Here is a 25,834-nt window from a genome sequence, read left to right as displayed (position 1 = left end):
CCCTTAATAACACTCAATGAATATGGTCTGTTCTTACATAAGAAAACACAAAACCACAAGTGTTAATAGAGTCCAAATAACTCATATATATATATATATATATATATATATAAATATATATATAAAACACCGTGTTTTACTTTCCGAATAGGTGTAGAAAGTCTCGGCAGGTCTAGCGATAAGTATCTGTTATTTAATAGACAACGATCTCTTCTCTTCAGCTGAATCTGATGGCATTTAGCTACAATCCTTTTGCTGGAGTCACAGTATATCTTATGTAACCAAACACCTTCCCTCCCTCAGTTTTAGTCAAGTCACACCTGAACAATCCTTGCATGATTATGCATTGTATGTATACGCCCACAAATGTGTGACATTTGAGATATTAAAAGCATGAATAAAGAACACAAAAAACAGCCTTTTTATTTGCTTTTTATCTGTTATTTATTTATTTGGTTATTTTGCACACTGGTTTCAGTGGAGCAAAAGGTGCTTTACTGCCATGATAATGGTCTTATTTCCAAAAGAAGTTCCTGACACAGTATTTTATAATAGTGGTATTGTTAACAAGACCAGCCCCTTTTAAATGGCTAAATCACTTGTTATCACTACCTAATTAATAGGCCAGAAGGTTTGGGTTTAGGCACCAAAGCTACATCATTAGGTTTAGGAAAAAGATCATGGTTAGGGTAAAAAAAAAGCATGTTTGTTGCTTAACCCTCCTGTTATGTTCATTTCTCAGGAACAGCAATAATATTCTTGGGTCAATTTGACCCGGGGCATGTTGTCAGAAACAAGAAAATCCAGAAAAACACTGTTTATATTTCATCATTAACTCCATTACTAACCATTTTAATCATATTTAGTGCAGCAATGTTCTTTACCTCTTACTGATCACGGTTCACTGAGGATAATAAGTCACTCGTTTTTCATTCAAAAAATGCATGTTAAAACTTTTCTTTTATGTACATTGGAAAGACCTACATAGAAAATACAACAGTTTTACATGACATTGAGTTATTGAAAATTCTATTTCCCATTTTTTTCTTTTTTCTTTTATGGATGAAACAACACGAGTCACCTTTTCTGTTCAGGATCAGATTGACCCGAACAGTATCTATGCAATTTAAACATGCCAATATGTAAAATGAACCATTTTCATTTTATATGTTGATTACACTCATTAAGTCAAGCAGAAGAAGTTTCATCCCGAAAAAATACTTTTAAGTTAAGCTAAGAGCAAAAAGCAAAAAGATTTCTGCCCATTAATTTCAATGCAAAATGAGAAAACTTCTCACTTGATTTATTACCTCAGAAATTTTTTTTAGAACAACACTATGGTCTCAATCGCTTGTAAAAAATGTTCTTCAAGACAATTTGATGTTAATAGTGTAAATAATGGCCCCATTTAGAAGAAAATAGAAGATAAAGAATCGTATGATTTGGGGCGTGGCTTCCTTTGATTGACAGGTCACTAACAAGGCGAGCCGTCATCAGGAGAGAAGCAGAGCAATGCGTATCCACGGCAACATGTCAATTAAGTTATATATAATGTTATATAGATATAAAAAAAGACGTTTACCAGTTAGGTCTCATAGCTTTGACCCTTTCACACTGTATTTTCACTTAATGACAGTTTATTTAAATGTTTTGTTCAATAAAAATGTCTTGTTCAGCATTTGGTTGGACTAACAGACACTCCAAGGAGTCACTGCTCATTTTTCTGAGGTAAGTCTGAGGTACATTTTTTTTTGTTGAATTAGCAGCGGCTTCTCTCAGTCAGGTTGAGGTGTAGAGAGGCGTGTAGTCAGTGATCAGATCCCTCTCACTCCTCCACAGTCCAAATATGGTCTGCTTCCAGTATCGGAAACAAGATGGTAACACAAGATTTCGACAAGTGTGACGCTGAACTCGATGCTTTCAACAGACCACAAACCAATAGGTAACGTCACAGTGACTACGTCCATTATTCATATACAGTCTATGGTATATACAGGAGGTAGAGTCACCAGAGTCTTCTATTTGTATCAAACCATAATAATGACCTTCTGCACCAGCTAGTAGGCCTCTTCTTGTCATTATCTATCAAGCTGATATCCTCTGATAACACACTTTCAAAGTGAATCATTAAGTCAGTATTTCTTTATGTTGATTGAGTTGTATTTCTTCTTAATAATGGGTGTTGTTGGTATTCTCAGCTAATGATTGCACTTTAGTTGTAATTTTAAATGCAAATGTCTTTCCGTTCTCAATATAACTTGAAACTGATGAGTCATAATTCAAATATGATTCACGTAGCAGAGTGAAAGAAATAGCGTGGAGAAAATCTAACCCTTTCTCTCTCATTCTCTCTGTCTTCCACTTTACGTGTTGATATTTCAATACAACTTGAATAATATCAGAGTTTATTATTGACTGTGGATTGTGGTTGAGCGAACTGATTTAAAAATAGATTCATCTGCTCGAGCCTGGATCTCTGCCTCTCTCTGTCGCTGTAGTCCAGCAGTGCTGATATGTTGATATTGTGTGAATAATCTCTTTATGGAAGAGTGCTCTTTGGTCGACTCAAATCCATGAAGTCACGATGGACACACTGGCAATACTGGCTGCATAATACAGAGGCGGTCACACATGGAATGGGAAATTGTTAATTTCTGCCTCAAGTGTTACTTAAAATTAATTGAATTGCAAACATTTATAAACAGGAGCTACTGTAGTTGGTTGATAAAACCATGAAATTAAGAAAGTATCCCATAAAATCCAAATTAGAGACGACTTGGACATTAATGGAAGTCACTTACTGTATGGCTGATATTTTTTCACTCCCAAACAGGGCAAAAAAAGTAACACTGGAAGGTTTTAATAGCATTTAATAAATCTGTAGAGCTTCCTCATGAGGCAACGTCTGAATATTAATTTTTGTTAATATTGTCAGTACAGCCTGGAATACATAACATTGCTGGCCTCATCTCTCTGGAACAGGAATGGCTTTTTAATATTTGTTAATATATCTGTTATGTAAACGTTTGCTTTGGCACACAGACATGACAGGATCTTTATGGAAAGAACCAAAACACTTATGCAAGATTTTGCACCTGCATGCACATTACATAACAATGTGTGTATCTGGGGACTAATGTGTTTCAGAAAGGTAAAGGGATAGTTAGACATTTTGAAGTGCCATTGTATGAGTTACTTATCCATAGTCGGCTTCAAATCTACGCTATATTTTGAAGATTTTTATTACGGTACCTTCCTGTCAGACAGAGCATTCTGACGGGAAACTGAAGCCATTTAGTCAATCTCTCATCGAAGCCACCAGACTCCATTGACAAAACAAGTAATTTTACCTCACAGAACACTGGAGTTGCTGGTCTACTGTTGCCTCAATCGGTTCGTTTTTTTGTGTTACTATGTGACTTTGGTGAATGTGAACTAACACTTGAAAACACCAAATTCACACAATAATAATATTTATAATAATTGAAAAAAAAAGGTTACGGCAAATCAGTGGTAGACCAGCAACTCCCATGTTCTGTCAGGTAAAATGACTGTTTTTGTCAATGGAGTCTGGTGGCTTTGAAGAGAGCATAGATAACTGCTTATTTTCTCATTAAAGCTGTGGAAATATTCCAAATATAGCACACACTTAAACTTATCTGGATTTTTTTCAAGGTGAGCTATTTTTAAGTGGCAAAACAAGTTTAGACTGTTATAGAATTGCAGATATTAGTAGACATTTTGCTTATTCAGGCCTTTGTTTTTAATGTCTCCTTAATTTCTCAGCTCAGCACTCTATGACTGGATACGTTTTCAATTAAGAGGAGAGTCGTCTTGAATGTATTTTCCTTTTTGCTCGATTTATCAGTGCTCCATCTTATCTGAGTTCTTCAAGGATTTCACTTTATTATATTAGTGCAGATCTTTAAAAAAGCAGTATTTAACAAGCAGTCCCACAATCCCACACACCTAGGTCCCCCATCAGAGATAAATATCATAGAAAAGACTGCGCGTGTATGGCAGGATGTGTATGTGTGTGTGTGTGTGTGTGTGTGTGTGTGTGTGTGTGTGTGTGTGTGTGTATGTGTGTGTGTGTGTGTGTCCCTCTCCCCTAACCTCCATGTAATCCCCTGTAGTGTGAGGTTTTGTGTGTCTGTGTGTGTGAAGGCATGTGTACTGTTTATATAGTGTATGTGTATGGTGTCTAGATATGGTGAGAGTGTGTGTGTGTGTGTGTGTGTGTGTGTGTCCCACTCCACTCAGTGTAATCTCACGATTCAGTGGTTCAGAGAAAATCTCCCTCTTTCCAATAAACTCTCCATTTTTTCTGTCTTTCTCTCTCTGTCCGGCTCTCTCTCTCTCTCTCTCTCTCTCTCTCTCTCTCTCTCTCTCTCTCTCTCTCTCTGTCAACAATAAATGAAGTGAATGTTTGTCGTTCAAATGAAGCCTCTCGCCACACTCCATCAGAAAACTCTACGGTTACCACGGAAACGGCAGTTTATCTGCCGATGGCAACCGTTTCTGAGATGAAGGGCCTTTATTAAAAACAGGCTGCCACTCAAACAATCGATTGCTAACTTGCCAGCTGACTTTGTGATGGAGTCTGCTGCACTTACGTACATTTTGTTTCTGACTTACAGCCGGTCTCTGTAATGCTAAACCCCTTGTTTGTATTTTGTTGTATAGAAGCCAGTCGATGCATACAGTAAGCCGGGCTAGAATGGGGGATAAAGCCCACAGGCTTAAGTTCTAAGTTTTCACTTATCCAGTGAAATATCTCAATATTTGTTATATGGATCGTTGCCTACTGTTGTACAGATATACAAATAATGTGGCCTAATGTCATGTTGATCTTCTTTTTTTTTTTTAATCAGCCAATCACATGGCAGCAACTCAATGCATGGCATGTAGACATGATGGAGACGACAGGTGATTTAAGTGACTTTGTATGTGGCATGTTTTGTTGGTCTGAGTATTTCACAAGTTGCTGACCTAACAACCATCTCGAGGGTTTACAGAGAATGCTCCGGAAAAGAGAAAATATCCAGTGACGCCTTGTTGATGCCAGAGGTCAGAGGAGAATGGCCAGACTAGTTGGAGATGATAAAAAGGCAACAGTAACTCAAATAACCTTGTTACAACCAAGGTCTGTAGAAGAACATCCCTGAATGCACAACATGTCCACACTGCCACTTTATTAGGTACACCTTGCTAGCTAATAAAGTGGCTGGTGTATATATATATATATATATATATATATATATATATATATATTCACTCCTTGATCAAATATTGTGTTTTTTGGAGAGAAAAAAACTGAGATAAGCAGACAGATGGGTCTAATAAGTGTTTGACTGCTGACTTAGCAGCGAAAACAGATTAAAAGGTTAAAGATAGAAGTTAACAAATCCAGACTACAACTGAAAGTGAACCCCCACATCTAAAGAAAGTTTAGCATTTCTGAATTTCTGCAAACAAAATTTTGATAATTCACCGTATAATCATGTTTGGACTGACAGATATCTTCCCCTTCCCCAACACATGATAACATTTGTAAAGTATATAACTTAAACTATGTAAGGAAAGTAATTAAATAAACATATTTGAAAAATAATGAAATATAATAACAGTTGAAGAGAAAAATAAAAGATAAGCTGCTTTTTAGAACAGTACAGACTATTATCCAGGGTACTGACATGCATAAAAACAAACACATGAAGGAATAGGACCAATGTGAATATGAAAACATACCAGAGATCTAACAAATCGGTCAAATCCACTGCTTATATTTACATATGCATAAACGAAAGACATTACTCAGCCACAAAGTTGAGCCTAAAGCATTACACGGCTAAAGAAAGGTCATCATATCAATGTAAACTGCCAGCTGATAGTCTTATCTTCACCAACTTAATAAAATACAACATGTTCCTGATCCATTGTGCAAATGTCGGAGGATTACAATCTTTCCTTTGTGATGGGACACAGTGATACCCTTGGAGAGTGTAAGTGACACTGAATAATATTAATATGTTTATGAGAGTTTTGACTCGAGAAGGAGAACAGTTTTTTACTCAAATACTTCACACGTCTGCTGAGAATCCCTCCTAAATCTACACAAAATGGAGCCGAGACAGTTTCCTGCTGGAATAATTAAACTATTTTTAGTTCTAGCATTGGATTGTGGGCGTGCAATAGTCACTTCAACACATCTCCCATCACATATCTGTGTAAACATCAGCCCAGACTCTTTATATGTGTGAGCTGGCAGCGGTCGACCGCCTCCAGGTAGGCGGCAAAAAAACCAACAAGCATCATTGATTTTCTTCTGGGCAGAAATCAAGTGAAATGAGATCTATTAACTTTAAATATCTGAACAAGCCTCTAATTATCCATAGATAGTGATTAATGGAGAACATGAAGCTTACAACTTTGGCATAATGCAGACTCGGTTGTAGGCAGCCAGCTGTCAAATGTGTTGTCTCAGCACGGGAGCTGGCACAGGCAGAGCACGGCTTACTGGTTAGAGCCACAGATTACACATCAGAGGGAGGGGAGAACCAGACCACAACTGCTTTTTAAAATGATTGTTATATATATTTATATTATCAGCAGGGCTCGGGACAAGATGGAGCCATTTATCATCCATGACTCCAGTTAATTAACATATTGAATGCAGCATTTTAGGATTTTGTGAAGTTAAAACTTTGCAATGACACAAAACCAACTGAACATCAGCAGTTTCTTTAAAAACATATATTACTATTAAATGTTGTCTTTAATTTTTTATCTTTACTAAACGATTTTGATACAGTTTCCTTTTAACTATTTAACTCTACAGTGTAACTTTTACTTTGATTTTTTTTATAAAACTTTATTATTATTTATTATTTTGTAGCTTCTGTTATAGCTGCTCCTTTTTGTCCTCTCTGTTTGATTTTTAAGGTTTTATTGTAATTGAAATATTAACTTTTACCTTTATCGTGATGCTTTTGATGTCTTGTGTAAAGCATTTTGTCGCATTTTATTTAATTTATTTTTCTTATATTATTTTGTTTATATATTTATAATATACAGGTTATCATTCTCATGAAAATGTGTCCCATATTTAATTCCTTATTATGACCATTATTAAATCATTTTTTCTTTTTAGTTTGTTATTACTATTGTAGTATGTTTTTTTTTTTAGTTTGTTAGCATATTTTTTTTTAACGTTGCCTTGATTTCTTTGTTTGTCTTCCGGTATTTTTAACATGTCCCTATCATTGTTGTACCTGTAAAGGCACTACTGTTTTGTTTTTGCACAAAGAAATAAAAATAAGAAATTATTATTATTATTATTATTAATAATAATATAACAATAATAATAATAATAATAATAATAATAATAATAATAATAACAATAATATATAAATATCATAACTATATTAAATAATAATATAAATATGCAAATAAATGAAAATGAAACCTCAGGATGTACAAATGTTCAAAATGTGGATAAATGCTATTTGCCAATGTGACCAAACATTAACGTGCTGCTTCGTCTCACTTGATCATTTCCCACCAAATACCTCAACCTTTCTGTTAAACAGTAACTGTGACAGAAAAGAAGTAAAATAATTAAGAGTCCACTCACCCACATCCTGATGAGTCCCTGTGCCTCTGTGCAGGACTTCGTCAATCCGTAACAGTAACAGTTGCTGCAGCCGAGAGGATTTCGTACCGACAACCCAAACGTGTCAGGCTTACATCGCTCACAGTTATGTCCCTCCACATTCACCTAAAATAACAAACACACATGGATGAGGAACAGTTCAACACTGTTTGAATTTAAAAAAAGTTTCAGTGAACACAATGCAGTGGAGAGAGGAAATCATGTGACAACATTAGAAGCAACTAAATTAATTAAATAATTCAGCTGATGACCAGTATGTTGAATTTGTGGAACTTGAGGCTGCAAACTAAAATCAGTCTGAAAACAATACAATAGAGTGATCTGGGCTGGCTATAGGGAACAAAATGCAACTTTCACCTACCTATATACAATTAAAGGAAAATGTCACCCCGAAAAATAATAAGAAATAATAATAAAAAAGCATAATTTGCTAACCCTTATGTCATATAAGTAATTGAAGCTGTAAAAAGACAATATATTAAATGCTAAAACTGATAAACTTTGTTTTTTGTAAATGTACACTCTTGATAATAATAATAATAATAATAATAATAGGTAACTATTTTACTTTTGACTGTGTCACATGTTGTATATATTAAAATACACCCATTATATGCTATGCTGAAAATGCATTTTGTTATTGGTTACATTGGTGTAAAAAATAAGTACCTCACTGCACTGAATTGTTTACATTTTGAGTAAATAAGCTGCGAGCTGCCTGGTCTAAGATGGGATTGTGGACAGGTCTGGATATTAAGCCTTCTCTCTGCTCAGAAAAGGCTCACAGTGCTGTCAACAAAACATCATCCAATTAATGTTGAGTTCTGTCAGAAAGTCCTGCAGGTTAGTGAGGAGGAACAACTGAGAAGGTGCAGTGAAGGAACCTAAAACTTTAGTACTCAACATTATCTGCATCTGTTATGGCAAACGGAGGTCAAACAAGCAGCTCATGATCATCAATTAATGTATCAAATATTTTGTCCAATTAATAGATTTTTTTGTTTAATTTATAAGGTCTCATGACAGCAGTCCAAAACCCAAAGTTATTCAATTTGTGATCATATAAGGCAGAAGAAATCTTCAAGAGAGCCTGGAATTGGTGAATTTTAAGGATGATAATTGACTTAATTGATCAAGTCGGCGTCATGAAATCACATGATTTCTTTAAGACGTCACAACATAAAAATGAAGCAAGTAAAAACGGAGATAAGGTAAAATATATTTAGTATAAAATAAAATATATATATATATATATATATATATATATATATACATATATATATTGGCCAAAAATGGCCAAGATAGCCAAAGGCTACAAATGGTTAAACAATTAGTCAATTATCAGAATTGTGCAGTCAATCATCATTTTTTTAACACAAGATGTTTCATTCTATACAGAGTGTGAGTGTATAGAAGACATAAAAATTGGTGTCAATTTTGATTTATGGCATCTCAAATGTGGCTTTTTCATATACTGTAATAGATATGTGACACCATAGATAAAGAGAGACAGGCAGACAGACAGACAGACAGACAGACAGGTAACCAACAGCACACGTCACAGACAGCAGAAATAACTGATGAACAGAGAGACAGGTGACGTATCGAATGGCTGTTTGAGTGACAGGCAGTCAGCCTCCTACCTGTTCAGAGAGAAGATGACACCCAGTGATCTGAAGCCTCATTACAGGCCATGAATCAGCTGTGTGTGTGTGTGTGTGTGTGTGTGTGTTTGCCTATAAAACATAGTTTTAGCATTTGTCGCTGTCTATGTGGGATAATGTGATCAGCAAGTGACAGCAGGGATGAAAGATGTCTCCAGTCTGGGTGTGCCTCATATTCAATATGTGCATGTCTTTGTGTGTGTGTGTGGGTGCGTGTGTGTTTGTGTGTGTGTGTGTGTGTGTGTGTGTGAGTTGTGACAAGCTATTGATAAGAGGTGTGTGTGTGTGAGATATATGATCAGCTTGTCACAGGATGAGAGGTGTGAAATATGTGCTTTATATGTGTGTACCTACAGTAGGTGAGTGGGAGTATTTGTATGTGTGTGTGTGTGTGTGTTTGTGCGTGTGTGTGTGTGTGTGTGTGTGTGTGTGTGTAGGAGGTATATGTGTTATAGTTACGCCAATTAAAAACTCACGTCATTTAGAAGTCTCAATTTGCTGACTTTACACATTTAATAGGGAATTACTGTGTGTGTGTGTGTGTATGTGTGCGTTTCTTGTGTGTGTGTGTGTGTGCATCAAGACTGTCAAAAACTGTTGAAGACAGGAGATGACATCCCACACACACACAAACACACACACATTTACCTTACCTTCTCATGTACCGGAAACAAGCACACGTGTATATATGTATGCATCTATGCATCTTTCTCTTTTTGTGTGTGTGTGGGAGCTCTTTGTGTGAGCAGGCACATGGAGGACGTCATGCAGAGCTGCCACTCAGTTTTGTGACATTTACTGAAATAATTGCACACAAACACGTTGCTCACATATACAAACACACACACACACACACACACACACACACACACACACACACGCAAAGACTTGCAACATATATAGATAATGAGAAACATGTGCAGCAGGTTTTAAATCTGCTTTGACATTTAAAATCTAAACCATCATCTCCTGACAGGATTCAAAGCCATGAATGGTTGTTTGCTCTGTTTGCCACACATTCATTCACTCTTAATAAATCTTAAGTCTTAATAATGACTTTATGAAAGTTTTTCTGCAGAATGACTGTATGATTGAACTGATGTAGCCTAACAGACAGTGTCCCACTTAAACACAAAAATTTACATTAAATCTGGACAACATCCATTGACAATAAGTCTGTATTTGTTGGAACAATCAGCCGGTGACTAACTATTCATATAAATATTTATATTACCAACCATTTGGATACGTTATATACATAGTAGGGCTGCACAATCTGGGAAAAATGTAAAATTGCATTCATTTTGACTGATTTTGCGATTGCAACAAAGTTCATGATATTGGTGGGAATCATTTTTCTTTGAAATTTATATAAAAATGATAATGGTGAAATCTCTACTAAACAAATATTTTTTAGAATTCTGTGGAAAATTATTCCTATTTTCATGCAATTTTGATGTTGCACTCGTCCATATTTGAATTGGAATTTTAACAATTTTATGGTACCAGTATTTTACTTCAGTTTACAAATTGTGTGCTACTTCATAATCCACTACATTTTTTAGGCCATTAATGTACCTTTAACTCTAATATTCTACTACTTTGTATTTGACAGCATTACTTACTAATAATAATATAAAATATAAATCAACTAATAACTAACATTATGATATATTGTTATAGATGAAGCTACACAGCAGTCAAATCATGCATCTTTACCAGCTGCAACATTGGTGATCGATTCACATAAATGCATCACTAACTATAATCCAGTGATATTATGTAAATATAGAATATTAGCCTATTCTGTAATGGGCCATTTCGCACAAAAAGTACTTTTCATTTTTGGTATTTTATTTGTAATGCTTATACCCTACTTTTACTTACTGTTTTTTTTTAAATGCAGGACTTTTACGTGTAATGAAGTATTGTTTCACTATGGTTTTGCTACTTTTTCCACTTGATTAATTCAGCAAATAATGTGTGATAATGTGACTATTTAAACCAGCTGTTAAATACAGTGCGATTGTGCAACCGTAGTGTCCGACTTTGATGGAAAGTTTTACAGAATTTTATAAATGTTTCCAGCACAGCTGCACTGGTTTTCTTGTTGGAAACAAAGACTAATGACAGTTTGTTCAGTCGTTCATGTCCAAGCAGAGACCTGTTATTAATCTATTGTTTTAATTGACAATTGCTTCAAGAACATTTTTCGACGTGGTCTTTCGAGAGAACATGTGAATTAAAATTGTGTATTTTCATGCGAAGACTGAAGCCTGTTTACTTCAAGATTTCTGTATTAATTTTCAGTTAGCTCACTGATTGTCATGCATTTCAAACAAATATGTATATCATTTTTACATGATTAAACTTGTTTTTTAAATAAAGCATGCAAGCTCATTATAATTTGTGTTGTTGGGCAATCATGCACATTTTTGGCTGTGCAACTCTTTTTGTAAATAAAGCTCCTAAAAAACTCACTTCTGCATTTTGGACAGAAAAGTAAAAGAAAAATAGTGTTTGTGTGTTTTTGTGAGTGTGTGTTTTGTACCTTGCAGCTGCACTTCCCCGTTCGATCAGCGCAGGCGCACACTCCCCTCTCCAGGTCGCAGGTCTGGCTGTCCGATCCTGAGACGCTGCACTCGCACTGTGTGCACTGTTGGAAACGTGGATGCAGACAACGCCAAGCTTCTGTTATCACCAACGTAACAGGCTGAGAGAGGAGCTACCAGAGTGTGTCCTAGCTTTATGCTTCACCAAACCATTAAAACTTCACTCCAAAATGAAAATTGTGCCATTATCTTCTCACTCCCATGTCGGCCCAAACATCACAGAAGATCAGGCAAACACCAAACACACAGTTGTCCAGTTATTTTCCCATTTGACTGAAACTACTGAGCTCCAGAAAGTTTTGAAAAATTTGCATTAAACTTCTCTGAGTGCTGACTTCCCAACAGGAAGTTCTTTTTATGCTTTTGCTTCATGCTATTAATTACTATTCACAATGTCTCAACTTTGGATTCAGCTTAAATATGAAATTTTGATTGTGATTGCTTACACTCTGTGGCTGAGTCTTGTATGAAGAAATCCACAGTCCACAGGCAACTGAGAAAAATTGCTTGAGTTTATGGCAAAAAATTGTAACAATGCTGTAAAATAAAAATCCAGGAAGGTCACAGTTTTTAGTTACGTTACAATCTGTCCACACATTGGCAATACAAAGAGATTTATACATGTAAAATGTTTCACATAGTACCTTTAAAAACCACTGAAATTTCAAATTCAGTTAATTTTTTACTTTCATGGTGCTCAGATGACGGATAAAGTGTCATTTTAAAGGTGACCTGCTTCCCCAAATTCTGTGTAACTGCCAGCAGAGGCAGTTTTAATGGATAATAAATCATTTTAGTTCATTAAATAGCTTCATAATAATAAATAAGTTAGTAATAAATAAGTTCATACAATTAAGGAAATAAATAAATAGTTAAGTTCATCTCTATAACTAAAAATCAACTCATTGATGCCTGTTTTATCTTATGACAAAGTCTTAGATTTAAATGTTACTTTATTTCAGAGAAATAATGATCCAATGATCCAAAATCCAACTCAAAACCAAAGCAGATAGCAGTAATTGCACTTACAACAGTCTGCTTTGGATATATATACAAATATAAACTTAAAACCACAGCAGACCGCAATGTCTGTAATAATAATCCAGTGATATTATATAAATATAGTATAACAATTTTCTCATTTGTCAGTATAATTCATGCATAATATGTACCTAAAAATTATTAGACCACCCTTGTTTTCTCCTTGCTTTCTTGTTCATTTTAATGTCTGGTACAACTAAGGTAACATTTGTTTGGACAAATATAAACATAACAAAAATATCTCATTAGAGTTTAATGTAAGAGCTGATATCTAGCCATTTTCCATGGTTTTCTTGATTAAGATTTTGGTTATTATCGAGAAAACCATGGAAATGGCTAGATATCAGCTCTTAAAATAAAATCTTATGAGCGTTTTTTTGTTATCATTATATTTCCATGACTGTATGTACAGTAATACAAGCTAAAGCTCCGCAGAAAAGTTTAAAGATGGCTTCACAACTAAATAAAACCACTGGTGTGATGACACTATTAGGCTCCTATCAATCAGGCCGGGAACACGTCCGTTTATTGAGCTTTTTATGCTCATAAACTCCATAATAAAAGCATCGTCGTGACTATGAAAATCTCTCTCCCTTGTCCTCGTACCAACTCTCAATCCCCAGTGATCCTCCTCTCTTATCTCAATAAAAACAAAGTAGAAATAAGGGCGCGCTTTGTCTTAATAACAGTAATATCTGCAGTGTAAATATCATTCACCTGAGGAAAGTCTCTGTATCCAATTTGACATTCGTTGCACTTCTCTCCTCTGAAGGAGTCTCGGCACATGCAGCAGCCGGTGTTGACGTTACACTGCTGGGTCACGGAGCCGATCACGCTGCAGCCGCACGCCTACAGCAACACAAACAAAGAGGGAGACAGCAATTATTTCTGCTGCTTGTATTATTGTTTAAAAGATGAGCTTTTTTCAGACAATGGAACAGCAAATCATCAGAAGCTTTTTTGTCTTTGAGTACAATGCAACAGTTGTCTTGATGCAGAAAACAGTCATATTGACAGAGAATATTGTTAAATCAGCGTAGACGTTTGACTTCAATGGGGTAAAAGAAGAGTTTACACTTTCAAATATCAAAACTGAGTCAAAATATTGAAGAAGAAGGTATATTATGAACGACTGGAGCAAGTGAAATCACTTTATTCCTAAAACAAATCCTACTGTTAACACGAAAGTACAGAGGTAGCATAAGTTTTTAACAAAAACTAATGCTGAAGAACATGGGATGTTGTTACAATTAACAAATGTCTCATTAAAAAATGAAAACATCATAAAAACATATGTGTTAAGTGTCTGCTGAAAATTTGAAAAAGAAAAAGAAGAAAGCTGTACCTGATGTAAGATCTTTAAGGTTGGTTTAACTCGACTTTATTTTCATAGAAACATTTTTTGTGTTGATGTTTTTTGATACTTTGAGCCAATATGGCCATTTGTTAAACATTATTTCTGTCAAAACAAGTAAAAGCTGGAGTAAGCACATTTTTAGGGGCCTTAATGACATTTCAACATATTGTTTTTTTGTAATTCAAGTGGTCTGAGAGAAAACTAGACCCTTGTACCTCCTTTTGGCTCTGTTTTCAAGCTTTAATATTATTAAGCCAGTGACGGGAGACTTTGGCCAATCACAGGTCATTTTAATAGAGAGAGCAATCCTATTGGCTGCTCTACAAATGCAGCTCTTCAGGTGAGGAAAACCTGATTCATTTGCAGAAAAATCGACAGAATTTTTTTTTTCCAGTATTGCCAACAACTGCAAATCCATTCCCCCCCCAAAAGGAAGGCAGACTTAATGAAAAAAAAAAGAGCTTATTATAGCATGTTAATATCCGTAAGGCATTACATGCTGTGTTTCCATTAAAGTCGAAGCGAAAAAAATGTAATAAACAATGTTGCATCGACATACTTTCATCAGAAAATGGCAGTGTAATGTATTTCTATAGGCTGAAGAAGAAGAGATTGCGCAAGACAGAAAAAATAACGACCACAAGAGGTTGCTAATTGACAACTTGAGGCTACCCACGAGAGAAAATGGAAAGAAGTAGAAGAAGAAGGAATTAGATTAAATTGGGAAACTTTTTATTGTTCTTTCATGTCAGAGGAAACAGCTGATCAGTCATGTGAGTTGACTGTTCGCTACGTCAGAACTTTTTCAGAAAAAGCGTTTCAATCTCCCATTTAGCGCATTAGCTATTTTTCGAAAAATGACAAAAAACACCTCAAGTGAATGTACAAAATTTGCCTATTTTCCAAAGATTTGCTGTTTCCATCAAGGTTTTCTCATGTGATTCTTCAAAATGCACATAGAAATTTATTGATGGAAACACGACTATAGAGATGGAGAGTAAATGTTGCTATTAGCTTAGCCTTCTGTTAATAACCTACTTATGTGCTGCTAATGTGTTTGTAGCGAGTTGGAGCCTCATCTTAAAGGCCCACAAGCTTTCAAAGAAAACAAGATGGTCGGTTTGTTTGTCTTTTTGGAAACGTCTCACACAAGCTCCTTTGTGTTGTCATGTTGTACCTTTTCGTCTTTGCTGTGTTTTAGTTAGTTCTGTTGTCTTTGCAAACCTCTTTATGTGTGTTTGGTAGCACTCTTCTTGTTGTCCTTGTGTACCCTTCTGGATCAATCTGCTGTTAAACTAAGGCTTACAGTACTTTCTTGTTCAAGCCTCTAATTGCTAATAGTCTATTGCTTCTTCTAACAGTTTGCTGTTATTGCTACCTTGCAGCCCTTTGGCGAGATGGTTTCAGTGCAGAACAATTACTTTTCAAACACTTTGAACAAAGTCGTGTTATGAAACAGAGAAAGCAGAGGAAATGGGAACGATAGTCACAGAAAGAAAGGTGATAAAGAGGAGGGAATCCGGAGAAAAGGCTGTGTGAACAAGCACTGTGATTATAAGAGACAGTATGGGAGGAGAGAGAGCACACAGAAAGGTGTGGAGGATGGAGAATAAGAAAGGGAGAGAAGATAAAATGCTGCTAAAAGGGAGAAAAGACTGAGAAGTATCAGCAAGGACAGTGAAAAACACTAAGTGGGCACCGGCTGAGACAGAATAAGGCAAATTGGATGAAAACTTATACAATGAATATGAAAAATGAAAAATGAAAAATGTGGCTAAAACTGAAGAACTCTAAGAACCCTTTTACCTCAAATCAGCTCTGTTTTTTTAAAAAAGGTTTGATTCAAGATTCTTCAAACCTGCTACAGAGCAAACCAGCTCGTGTTTTCACCAGTTTGAGGCAGAACAAGAGCATCAACAGGAAGTGAACAGTAGTAGCGAGATGGCAGAACTGATTGATAACCTGCAAGCTTTTGTTCTGTTATTTCAGATATCATCCAAAAAATGCATTAAACCACTTTTAGAGAGACCACTGGGTTAATTCTCACTTGAATTCTCAACGCTTTCTTTTCAACCTTTACTATATGAGACTGCATATGACACTGTCTAGTTCAAGGAAAAAACTGCTGTATTTTAGTTTCAGCTGGGAGCTGAATTTTCAGGTCCAAATCAATATATATTTTGGTTGAAATTCTCTGAATGGTCCAAAATACAAGTGCAAACTGGAACGGAACCAGATATATGTTAGTGGATAAATGGGTATAAGTGATTTTCCTTTGGTTATATTAACCCTTACGATGCGCTTACACTAGGGCTGGGCGATATGGACCAAAAGTCATATCACAATATATTTAGGCTGAATATCTAAATACCATATATATCCCGATATTTTTTATCTCAAAGTGAGGGCAAACGTTCAGTCAAAGTCAAAGCCAAATGTGACATGTCACAAGAAGTTTTATTGTGTTTATTGTGTTTATATAAGTGAACATAAATACTTGTATAACAACAGGAGTACCTTTTTTTTTTCAAATCAAAGCTCTATAAAGTGCACATTTAAATAAAAGAATATCTTAAATAAAAAATAGCCTATGAAATAAAATAGGCCAATCTTTTTCTGAAATAAATATATATTTAAAAAAATTGAACTACGTATATCAATATATGCGATATGGTCTAATTCCATATCACATCTTTTATATCGCCCAGCCCTAGCTCACAACCCGTTCCAAATCATTTTGGGTTTTTTTGTAATTATATATTGTTCAGCTCTTAGAATAGAATCACCACCACAGTTCTCCCACTTTTATTTAACTTTGATTTAGCCGGCGTAGCCTATGCTAACAAAAACGTTATTAATCAATCTCTTCCAAACACGTCACAAAAATTATTCCAACTTTATGGGCATTCGTGTATTTCACACTTTGCCACAAAGGATTAAAAAATTATCACATTCTGTTTCATTTACTTTTTAAAAAAACATGTAATTCAACACTGATGGCGATCAAATCCTTTCTTAATACGGGAAAGTAAAATAAAGATACAGTAAGCTTTTTGTTTTTCATTGTCTCATAAAAAGTATGAACTAATCTATCTACCACACAGAACTTTTATTCCATCCCTCGAGTGTTTTCTAAGCTCCTCCATGTGTCGCTATAATACTTTAGGTTACAGAATTATTAGCAACTGCTCTTTGCACGTGCAGTCTGTCAGCCTACCTTGCATCCAGTGACGATGTCGTGGCCCCAGTGGTTCGGAGCGCAGTGGTCACACCTCTCACCGATGGTGTTGGGAGGACAGATACACTGTCCCGTGGTGGCGTCGCAGTTATTCCCCACATGGCTGCACTGACACGCTGCAGGAGAGGAGAGAGAGTGTGGTTTTAAAGGTTCTGAATCAACTCTGGTGACAAGCGCATTTCTTTTGATTTCTTCTAGTTCTCAATAATAATCAGGAAAGTGAGCTTGACACATGGGAACTTAAACCTCAGTGTGTTTGTACAAAAGAGGATTGGGGCCAGGTAGGAAAAAAATAATGAGAGGATTAACTTTTTTTCCTTTATGCAATTTGAGAATAAAGCCGATATGTGGATGGATGGATGGATGGATGGATGGGTGGGTGGATGGGTGGGTGGATGGATGGATGGATGGATGGATGGATGGATGGATGGATGGATAGATGGATAGATAGATAGATAGATAGATAGATAGATAGATAGATAGATAGATAGATAGATAGATAGATAGATAGATAGATAGATCGGAAAGATTCACAGATTTGTTCCCGTGTCAACAAGTCATCAGAGGAACATATTTTCAGAGAAACCAAAAGTTAGGTTTAATTTTTTAGTCATGTCACAAAATGACATGACATGTGTTTCCAGAGGACGCACACGCCTGGACACGCTTGTTGTCAACGCAGATTTTGACTCACAGCGATATGAATCAAAATCCATGTCAAGGTTCTCTTTCCTTCAGTGGTGTTGGAAAATGAGATCAAAACGAAGTGTTTTTGATTTATTTTAACATTGTGATCGCATGATTCAGAAATTAGCCTAGCAGATATCAGCTGTTAAACTAGCCTTTTGCTTGTAATTAGCCCGCAAATTAGTTTTCTTAAGTTGCAGTGCTGTTAACCCTCAGGGCCACCGTAGTTTTGAGCTGATCTGAGAAGCAATAAAATGATCCATCCTCAGGCTAGTTGAATATCGAGAGGTAAAGTTGGAGATTTGGACAGGTTCAAATTACTATTTCTGCCCTTGTCAATGTCTTTAATATATTTTAGATTCATTTTGACTCATTTCATGAATAAAACAGTTTGTTTTCATGGAAAACATGAAATCAGACATATTGAGGTAAATCAGGTTGAAGCTTGCAGTCTACTTTACCAAACTCAAAAATGTAACTGTATTGTCATCATATAGACTTTTTTCTCGAAGTGTATGATGCATTTATTTCCCCTCCTCTCTTTATTTTTTTCCTCCTGCCTGGCCCTAATCCTCTTCCACAGTGTTTGTACTTGTACAGCAAGAAAAAGAAACAGTTGAGTTCAGTTAGGAATTTGAAAGAGTGATTTATTGAGTTTCTGCATAAAGATTTAGTTGCTTATAATAACACCCATAATCCCCCGTGTCATTCATTTCAATTTATTTCGCTACAAATTAACTTCCTCAATCACCACCATTCCCTAGAAAACACAATTGCCAACGCCAGAGGACTCCTTTTCTGCCCCCGAATGCAGGATGAATTGAAACGTTAATGCACGTGAAATGTGAAGTCATCTTTACGGGGAAAAAATTGCATTATATTGTTGGTATTTCAATCGATTTAATGATGTGAACTTTCCTGAAATGGAATGGAATGGCACCTGATTGATTCATGCTAATGGACGGGCATTTTTCTGTAAATTCGTTTCCAGAAACCACATGCTCACAGCCTGCAGCATGCTTGTATCCAGTGAATTCCCGGGAACATTAAACACACGCCAACATATTATTTTTGTAACCTGACCGCTGCTCTGTGGTAGTGATCTTAAGATGAATCAAAGCAAAATAATTCCCCGTCCTATCTCGTCTCTCTGATGCATGACTGGGCTTTTTGGCTTACTTATTATTGTTCTTCTTGGCTGTCAATAGTGGTTGGCATCAATAATAAATTGCATAAGGAGATATGTGGGAAAAGCTATTCATAGCCGTACTTGGGGGTGCGTGGAAGCTTAATCCTCATTTTGGGCAGCACAAGTTTGCTGCACCTGCTGCCTGCGGTGCCAAGTTTTGAGGGTATATGGTTTAAAAATGTGAACATTTTCCCTTACATGGACATTTAAAGTGTTTTCAGATGACGTACGACACCCTCAGGACACGATAATGAAAATCCTCAGCTCTGGCAACAAACAGCGAGTAAAAGCTAATTGCTTTCAGATGGACACTTTTTTTAATCAGTTCACCACTGATTCATCTTAGAAATGTTGTGTTCTTTTTTGTCAGGGGGTTTTAATAATAATAACGACTCAGACTTGATGATCACATCTGACTTGTGAGACCACAGCAGCAACATGAGTCTAAACTGGGTGTCGATAATCGATAATTCTTTCCTTTACCACTAGCAGACCTTTACATACTGTAAGTGGAAAAAAAGATTTCTCTCTGGTGTTTATGTCTTAAAAACTTGTGTGAAAAAAGGTTTTGCCAGGATGTTTTCTTGCAAGTTTTCTTGCATGTGAAAAAGAAAAAAAAAATCGAATTATTTTTCTGTTTGTTGTTTGCTGTTACTCATACTTTATCCACAAGGGGCTGATTTGCACAAATATGGATTATTTGGGCCAAATAAGTATTACTACGGCAAACACAAAAATGATCCTGACTAAGAAAAAATTATAATTAAAAATAATTAAAAAATAAAATAAATAATAATAATAATAATAATAATAATATAATAAAATAATTTAATTTAATTTAAAAAAATAATTAAAAATAATTATCCTACCAAAACTCTTTTTCATCTGAAATTTCCCCCCCATCCGTTTCACAGATGAAAAACAAATTTAAGGAACTTTTGAAATATTATTGTAGTATTTTTCCACCTGACCTTAAGTCACAAACACAGGAGCGACTGTGTAACACACGGAAAACAATTATTTGCAAGAATAATTTTATTTCCACTACCAAGCCATCCAACACCAGAATGCTGTAAGTGTGACCATGCTGTACAATTTGGGAAAACCTTGACCTTTAATTTAAAGTGAGAAGTGACATTTTTGGTGTTAACTTTACGTTAAATCTTTAAAACAGTGTAAACTGAATGAGCTGGAACTTTGGTAGTCTGGTAGTAGGTGAAGAACGGATCCTAAAAACAGGACGGGAAAAACCGGAATGCCGAGAATGATGAGTCTTGTGCTTATTACAGGAACTGTCCTGAAAAATTGCCTTAATTTGATATGATTAATTAAAAATAATATCTTCCTTAAACATCCTTCACCTATAATTATCAGCTGTTTTGCTTGTTCACCATCCAATATTAATAAGAAATCTTTTAGCTCCATAATTTATTGGTCATATCATCATTATTCTGTGTGTTCAACCTTCAAAGATGTTCATATCAATCAGCAGCTTGTTTCTCTTGGCAATATTTCATCCTTCCACTGTCTTGTAGATACAGTACTTGGATTTCATTCTCTTGATAGATCCCCTCCTTCCTTCTCTCTTTCATTTGTTCCCTCCATCATGTTAAATATACTGTATATGCATGTATGGATGGGTGCTTTGTTTGATGTAGCTGTAGCCTTTGGCATGATGCATGTTTCATAACTCTGGGGAAAACTACACAATTATTCATAAAACAGCACAATGTCAAAAATACATGATCATCTGTGGCAATAAAATTATGATTAATTATTCATTTCTGCAAATGTGACTGTAATAAGACAGGGAGTTTGTGTTTTCTGCAGCAAACTGATGATATTTCAAACTATGAGTTATTTGCTGAACAGTATAGATGCAAACTTTATTATTTTCATGTGAAACTAGAATTGAAATAAATGCCTACACTGACAAAGTAGTGTATTATTTTTCAAACAAAAGAGCATATAACAAAAAGCCAGAGGCTCACATTTACAGCATTTTTTCTGTATGATGTTTTGTATGACACATTTTTTTAGCTTTGTTCTGCTTTGTAATAATTATATAACTGGCATCAAGATGCGAAGGAATGCACATGCATTTTTAAAATGACACAATAGCTTTTTCTAAATGGAGTTGCTCTGCAGACAATTTGTGTAAACTTTAAATTAAAAAGAAAGTAGAGCAGAGCAGCAGTTTATGATTGCTGACATTGCTTTCATTGCAAATTACAGCATAAAACCAGGAGTCAGGACAAATGTAAATGATTTTGTCAGGGTTTTATGGTGGATTGAGCTACTTTTGTTCTGCGAGCTGATAAAAAACACTGTCTCTGCTTACGTGTGCAGCCGCCCTCCTGGAAGTTGAAGAATCCTCGTGAGCACCGGTCACATTTGGGTCCGGTGACGCCGGGCTGGCACCGACACTGACCCGTCTCATCGCAGTCGAACGACTTGGAACCAAACGAGTTGCAGTGACAGGGGACGCACGATCCACCGGTGCTGATGCCGTGAGTCTGAGCCTGGAGAAACACAGACGAAGACAAAGAAGTTGTAAATTAAAATAAGAAGAAGTTGTGAATTTAGGTTAAGACAAGTTGTAAACACACTAAAGCAACTCAGACAAAGAGGAGGTTATAATGACATGAGATACAAGACTTGTTTCTGAAGATTGAATGAAAAGAAGAAGGAAAATGTGGGAGTTAAAATGTATATTTATGATTTTCAATCTCTTCGAGATTGTTGAGCCTTTTTAAGGACCATTCTGGGATAAAGAGATGGGTTTTTATTATTGTAATTTGTCTTCAGTTTGACTAAAAACTGCATTAAGGCTTTGAAAGCTGTCAGACAGTGTGAATATGCCCCCTCATTGCTGCTAAGGAAAATATGACCCGATGTCATGCATGTTGGTTCATTTGACTGGACGAAGACATTCACAAAGTGCCCCTTAAGCTACAATATGCCAGCAAAGACAATTCAAACCAATCTTGTGAAACGTTGCCAGACAAAAACAAAGTTGAGTGGGAAAAAAGAGCTTCTTCAATGCAAAATGTGGCAATAAAAATGTCATGAGTCATCATGCCTAGAAATAATGACATTTACAGCACCAAGTAAGCAGCAACAAACATCTCGAGTTACTTAAAGAGGTGACATTTTCTAATGATGTGTCACTTCCGCGTTGATATTAAAATATGTTAAAGATCACTCATTATGTGTATGTTTGTCGTTGCATTACTGCTCAGAAACATCTTCAAACAGAAATGTGTTTCACAGAAAATCACCAAAACAGCTGTGCTAATAAAACTCCACCATTTCATGCAATGTTTTTTAAATTCGGGCCTCAAACCACCACAAACACAAAGAGTTTAATGCTTGTAAAATGTGTTATAAACCTGTTCTTAGGTAACATGAATATCTAACACACCCATGCTGCTTAAAACACACCATGCAGTGTGCGTTACCCCTGTCTTAGGCCTGTACGCCCCCCTCGGACAACCCCCCGTACGGGAAGAGCCCCCCCATCTCTGCTGCACGCTTTCGATGGGAACTCGCTCCACGGGCCTCCGGGTCTCCCTCCTCTCGTAACCTTGGCGACGCAGGTCACACTGCCGGCCCACAAAGCCGGGGCGACAGATGCAGCGGCCCTCGATGTCGCAGCGCTGAGAGATAGAGCCGTGAGGGCTGCAGCGACAGGGGATACAGTCCTGACGCTCAGCATCCCACCAGCAGTTAGGCTGGACCAATCACAGCGCAGAGCGGCAGAGGGGGACCAATGAGAGTGAGTGAGCAGCACAAATTAAAACAACAAACTGAAAGTACAAGAAGTGAAAGAAAGAAACAAAAACTTTGTTTGTGGAGATAAAAATTGATGATTCAGCATATTCACAGCATGATGACTACAAATATAGTAATGCTACTAATAAAAGAAAACAAAAAAACAAAGAAAAGATGAAGAACTTCACTGTGTAAGACCTGTACACTATTAAAAATATCAGTTTACATTTTTAAAACAACACAGTTTTGTGTAACATATTTATATTATAGCCGCATCTTCCTTTACCTGCAGACATTATACATACAGTATGTGGCTTTGACTACCACAGACTAATAACTAACAAACAAAAACTGAGGTGCAAGAAAATGTAAAAATATATACATATATTATATAACAGATTGATTTCTGTTGGACACTGATGAGTAACAAGGACAAAGGTGCCTCTATATTCCCTTAAAAGAACATTACGTCACTATTTTACCTAGATTTTTTTAATTAGAAATTTAAGTTTGAAAATCATTTTGAGGCTGCACTGACTTGTAAAAAGGAAGAATGGTGCCTCTGTCATTCCCTCTGCCATTACAGAGGAAAAATAGAAGAGAAAAAGGAGAGAGTGACCGAGCAAGAGGCTGCGCACGAGAAAATCTCACACTGATTTCCTGCAGGAACCAGCTAATATTACTTTCTGCAGGACTAGAAAGTAATATTAGCTGTGAATTGGACTCTGAAACTACTGGGGCTCTAAATTGGAAAAAAAAAAAAAAAGATCTACATAATGTTGCTTTAATTCCCTATATTAACTAATTTATGGCAAAAAAAACCCCAACCCAATCCAAAAATGGGTTACGATTTTGAAAAACATAAATTTGCTTTGGACCTACAAGGTAGTCACCACTACAGCTACAGCTACTTAACTAAAACTTTTTTTATGTAAAGTAATGAGAAAAATAAGGCATAATACCAAATTAAAAATATACACTGTAAAAAAAATCTGTTTAATTTACAGTAGCTGTGGATGCCAGAACTTCACTTTAAAAAAATACAGTGAGTGGGTTTTCTACTGTAAATGTAAATTTCAAAAACTGTAATGTTAAACAGTCCCTTTATTTTTCGGGTGATTGTATCCTTGTGACATTATGGAATTTCACCATTAAATTTAATATTTTTACGGTAAAGCTGTGTGTTTTCCACAGTTTAAAAGTTTTGTACTATTCCTTGATCTACGGTAATGAAAAGTGTCTACTGCGGTGATACACAATTTTTAATTTTACACCCCCTATTTCTGACGCAATTTGACAGTGTTTTACTCTAATCATCACAATTTACTTTTTTTACAGTGTAGGATTGTCATAATAGTTGTAACTGGAGTTAAAACAGTCAAGATCACAGGAAGTCCATTAAAACAAATGTTTCTCAAGATTACAGGAAGAAACAAGAATAATTAGTGCTACCAGGGAGGTATATGTGAAAAATAAATGGATAAAAAGTCTTGACAGGAAAGGAGCCAACACATATTGGCAATATCTGTAAAACTTATTGGGCATCTGTCAAAGTACTTACCATACACTCGTCACACTGTCGGCCGACCACGTTTTTTTTGCACTGGCAACGTCCAGTCTCCTTATTGCAGATCTCAGATACAGAGCCATTAGTGTGGCACTGACAGGCTGCAGAGAGGAGAGGAGAGGAGAGGAGAGGAGAGGAGAGGAGAGGAGAGGAGAGGAGAGGAGAGGAGAGGAGAGGAGAGGAGAGGAGAGGAGAGGAGAGGAGAGGAGATATTTTACATTAATTATCAGTTCTTAATGGCAGAATTCCTACATGTAACAACACATATTAGTTTAACAATAACTCCAGTTGGTGAGTGTGTTTACTTCACACTACAGTCGGCTGGATGAGCTCAGATCCTGCTTAAGGTCTTCTTCAGGATTAGCTTTCGATATGCATTTTAATATCCTTCTGACTGCACTTTGGAGAAAATCTTCTTTTCCCTGAATAGATTCTTCAGTCTGGTGGGCTGATTTAGTTTTGCCAGATTATATTTTGTATATTAAAAAACACAAACCCAGCTTGAGTTTGAGCCAAAATGGCAAAGTAAGGATGCGTCAGAGGACAATTTCATTAATTTGAGAATGTAGATTTGTCTGGTTTGCTGGTGTTGATTGTGCACAAGAAAATAAAAAAATAAAATAAAAAAGCAGAGCAAGTGAGTTCACGTCCAACGCTGCAATCAACTTGAGTGAACCTCTTCTGTCCAACCGTGAGCGAACCAACAAAAGAGAACATGAAGGAGGACTTGGCTGATTTTATTTTTCTTTAATTTGTCTCTAAGTTTCGAAGCCGAATAGAAAAGTGCATCAGGGCTTTGAAGCTGTCTGGCAGTCTGAAAATGCCTCCTCGCTGCTGCTAAGAAAAATAAAAACACTGGACTCAGACATTCTCAAACTGCCCCCTAAGCTACAATATGCCAGCCAAGACAATTTCAACCAATCTTCTGAAATGTTGCCAGATTTAAAAAATAAATAAATAATAACAATAATAATTATGGAGTTCTGCTGAAGATCAGGAAGAGAAATCAGCTTCATGAATACAAAATTTG

At 36.1% G+C, this 25,834-nt stretch overlaps 1 protein-coding gene across 1 annotated transcript in view; it reads right to left on the bottom strand.

The window, feature by feature from the left end:
* Nucleotides 1-25,834, bottom strand: part of lama2 (laminin, alpha 2) — a 283,607-nt gene that overhangs the window by 102,576 nt on the left and 155,197 nt on the right. Inside the window, exons 22-28 of the mRNA XM_059355831.1 lie at nucleotides 24,799-24,905; nucleotides 22,925-23,197; nucleotides 21,805-21,985; nucleotides 17,567-17,703; nucleotides 13,710-13,841; nucleotides 11,891-11,995; nucleotides 7,637-7,780 (exon numbers count right to left, since the gene is read on the bottom strand). Coding sequence (XP_059211814.1) covers nucleotides 7,637-7,780; nucleotides 11,891-11,995; nucleotides 13,710-13,841; nucleotides 17,567-17,703; nucleotides 21,805-21,985; nucleotides 22,925-23,197; nucleotides 24,799-24,905 — 1,079 coding nt within the window. The remainder of the gene's footprint in view (nucleotides 1-7,636; nucleotides 7,781-11,890; nucleotides 11,996-13,709; nucleotides 13,842-17,566; nucleotides 17,704-21,804; nucleotides 21,986-22,924; nucleotides 23,198-24,798; nucleotides 24,906-25,834) is intronic.

The sequence above is a fragment of the Centropristis striata genome, chromosome 18, assembly GCF_030273125.1.
Source record: "Centropristis striata isolate RG_2023a ecotype Rhode Island chromosome 18, C.striata_1.0, whole genome shotgun sequence".
Classification (NCBI taxonomy): Eukaryota; Metazoa; Chordata; class Actinopteri; order Perciformes; family Serranidae; genus Centropristis; species Centropristis striata.
Note: the sequence above shows the minus strand (reverse complement) of the source record. Positions and strands in the feature narration are given on the sequence as shown.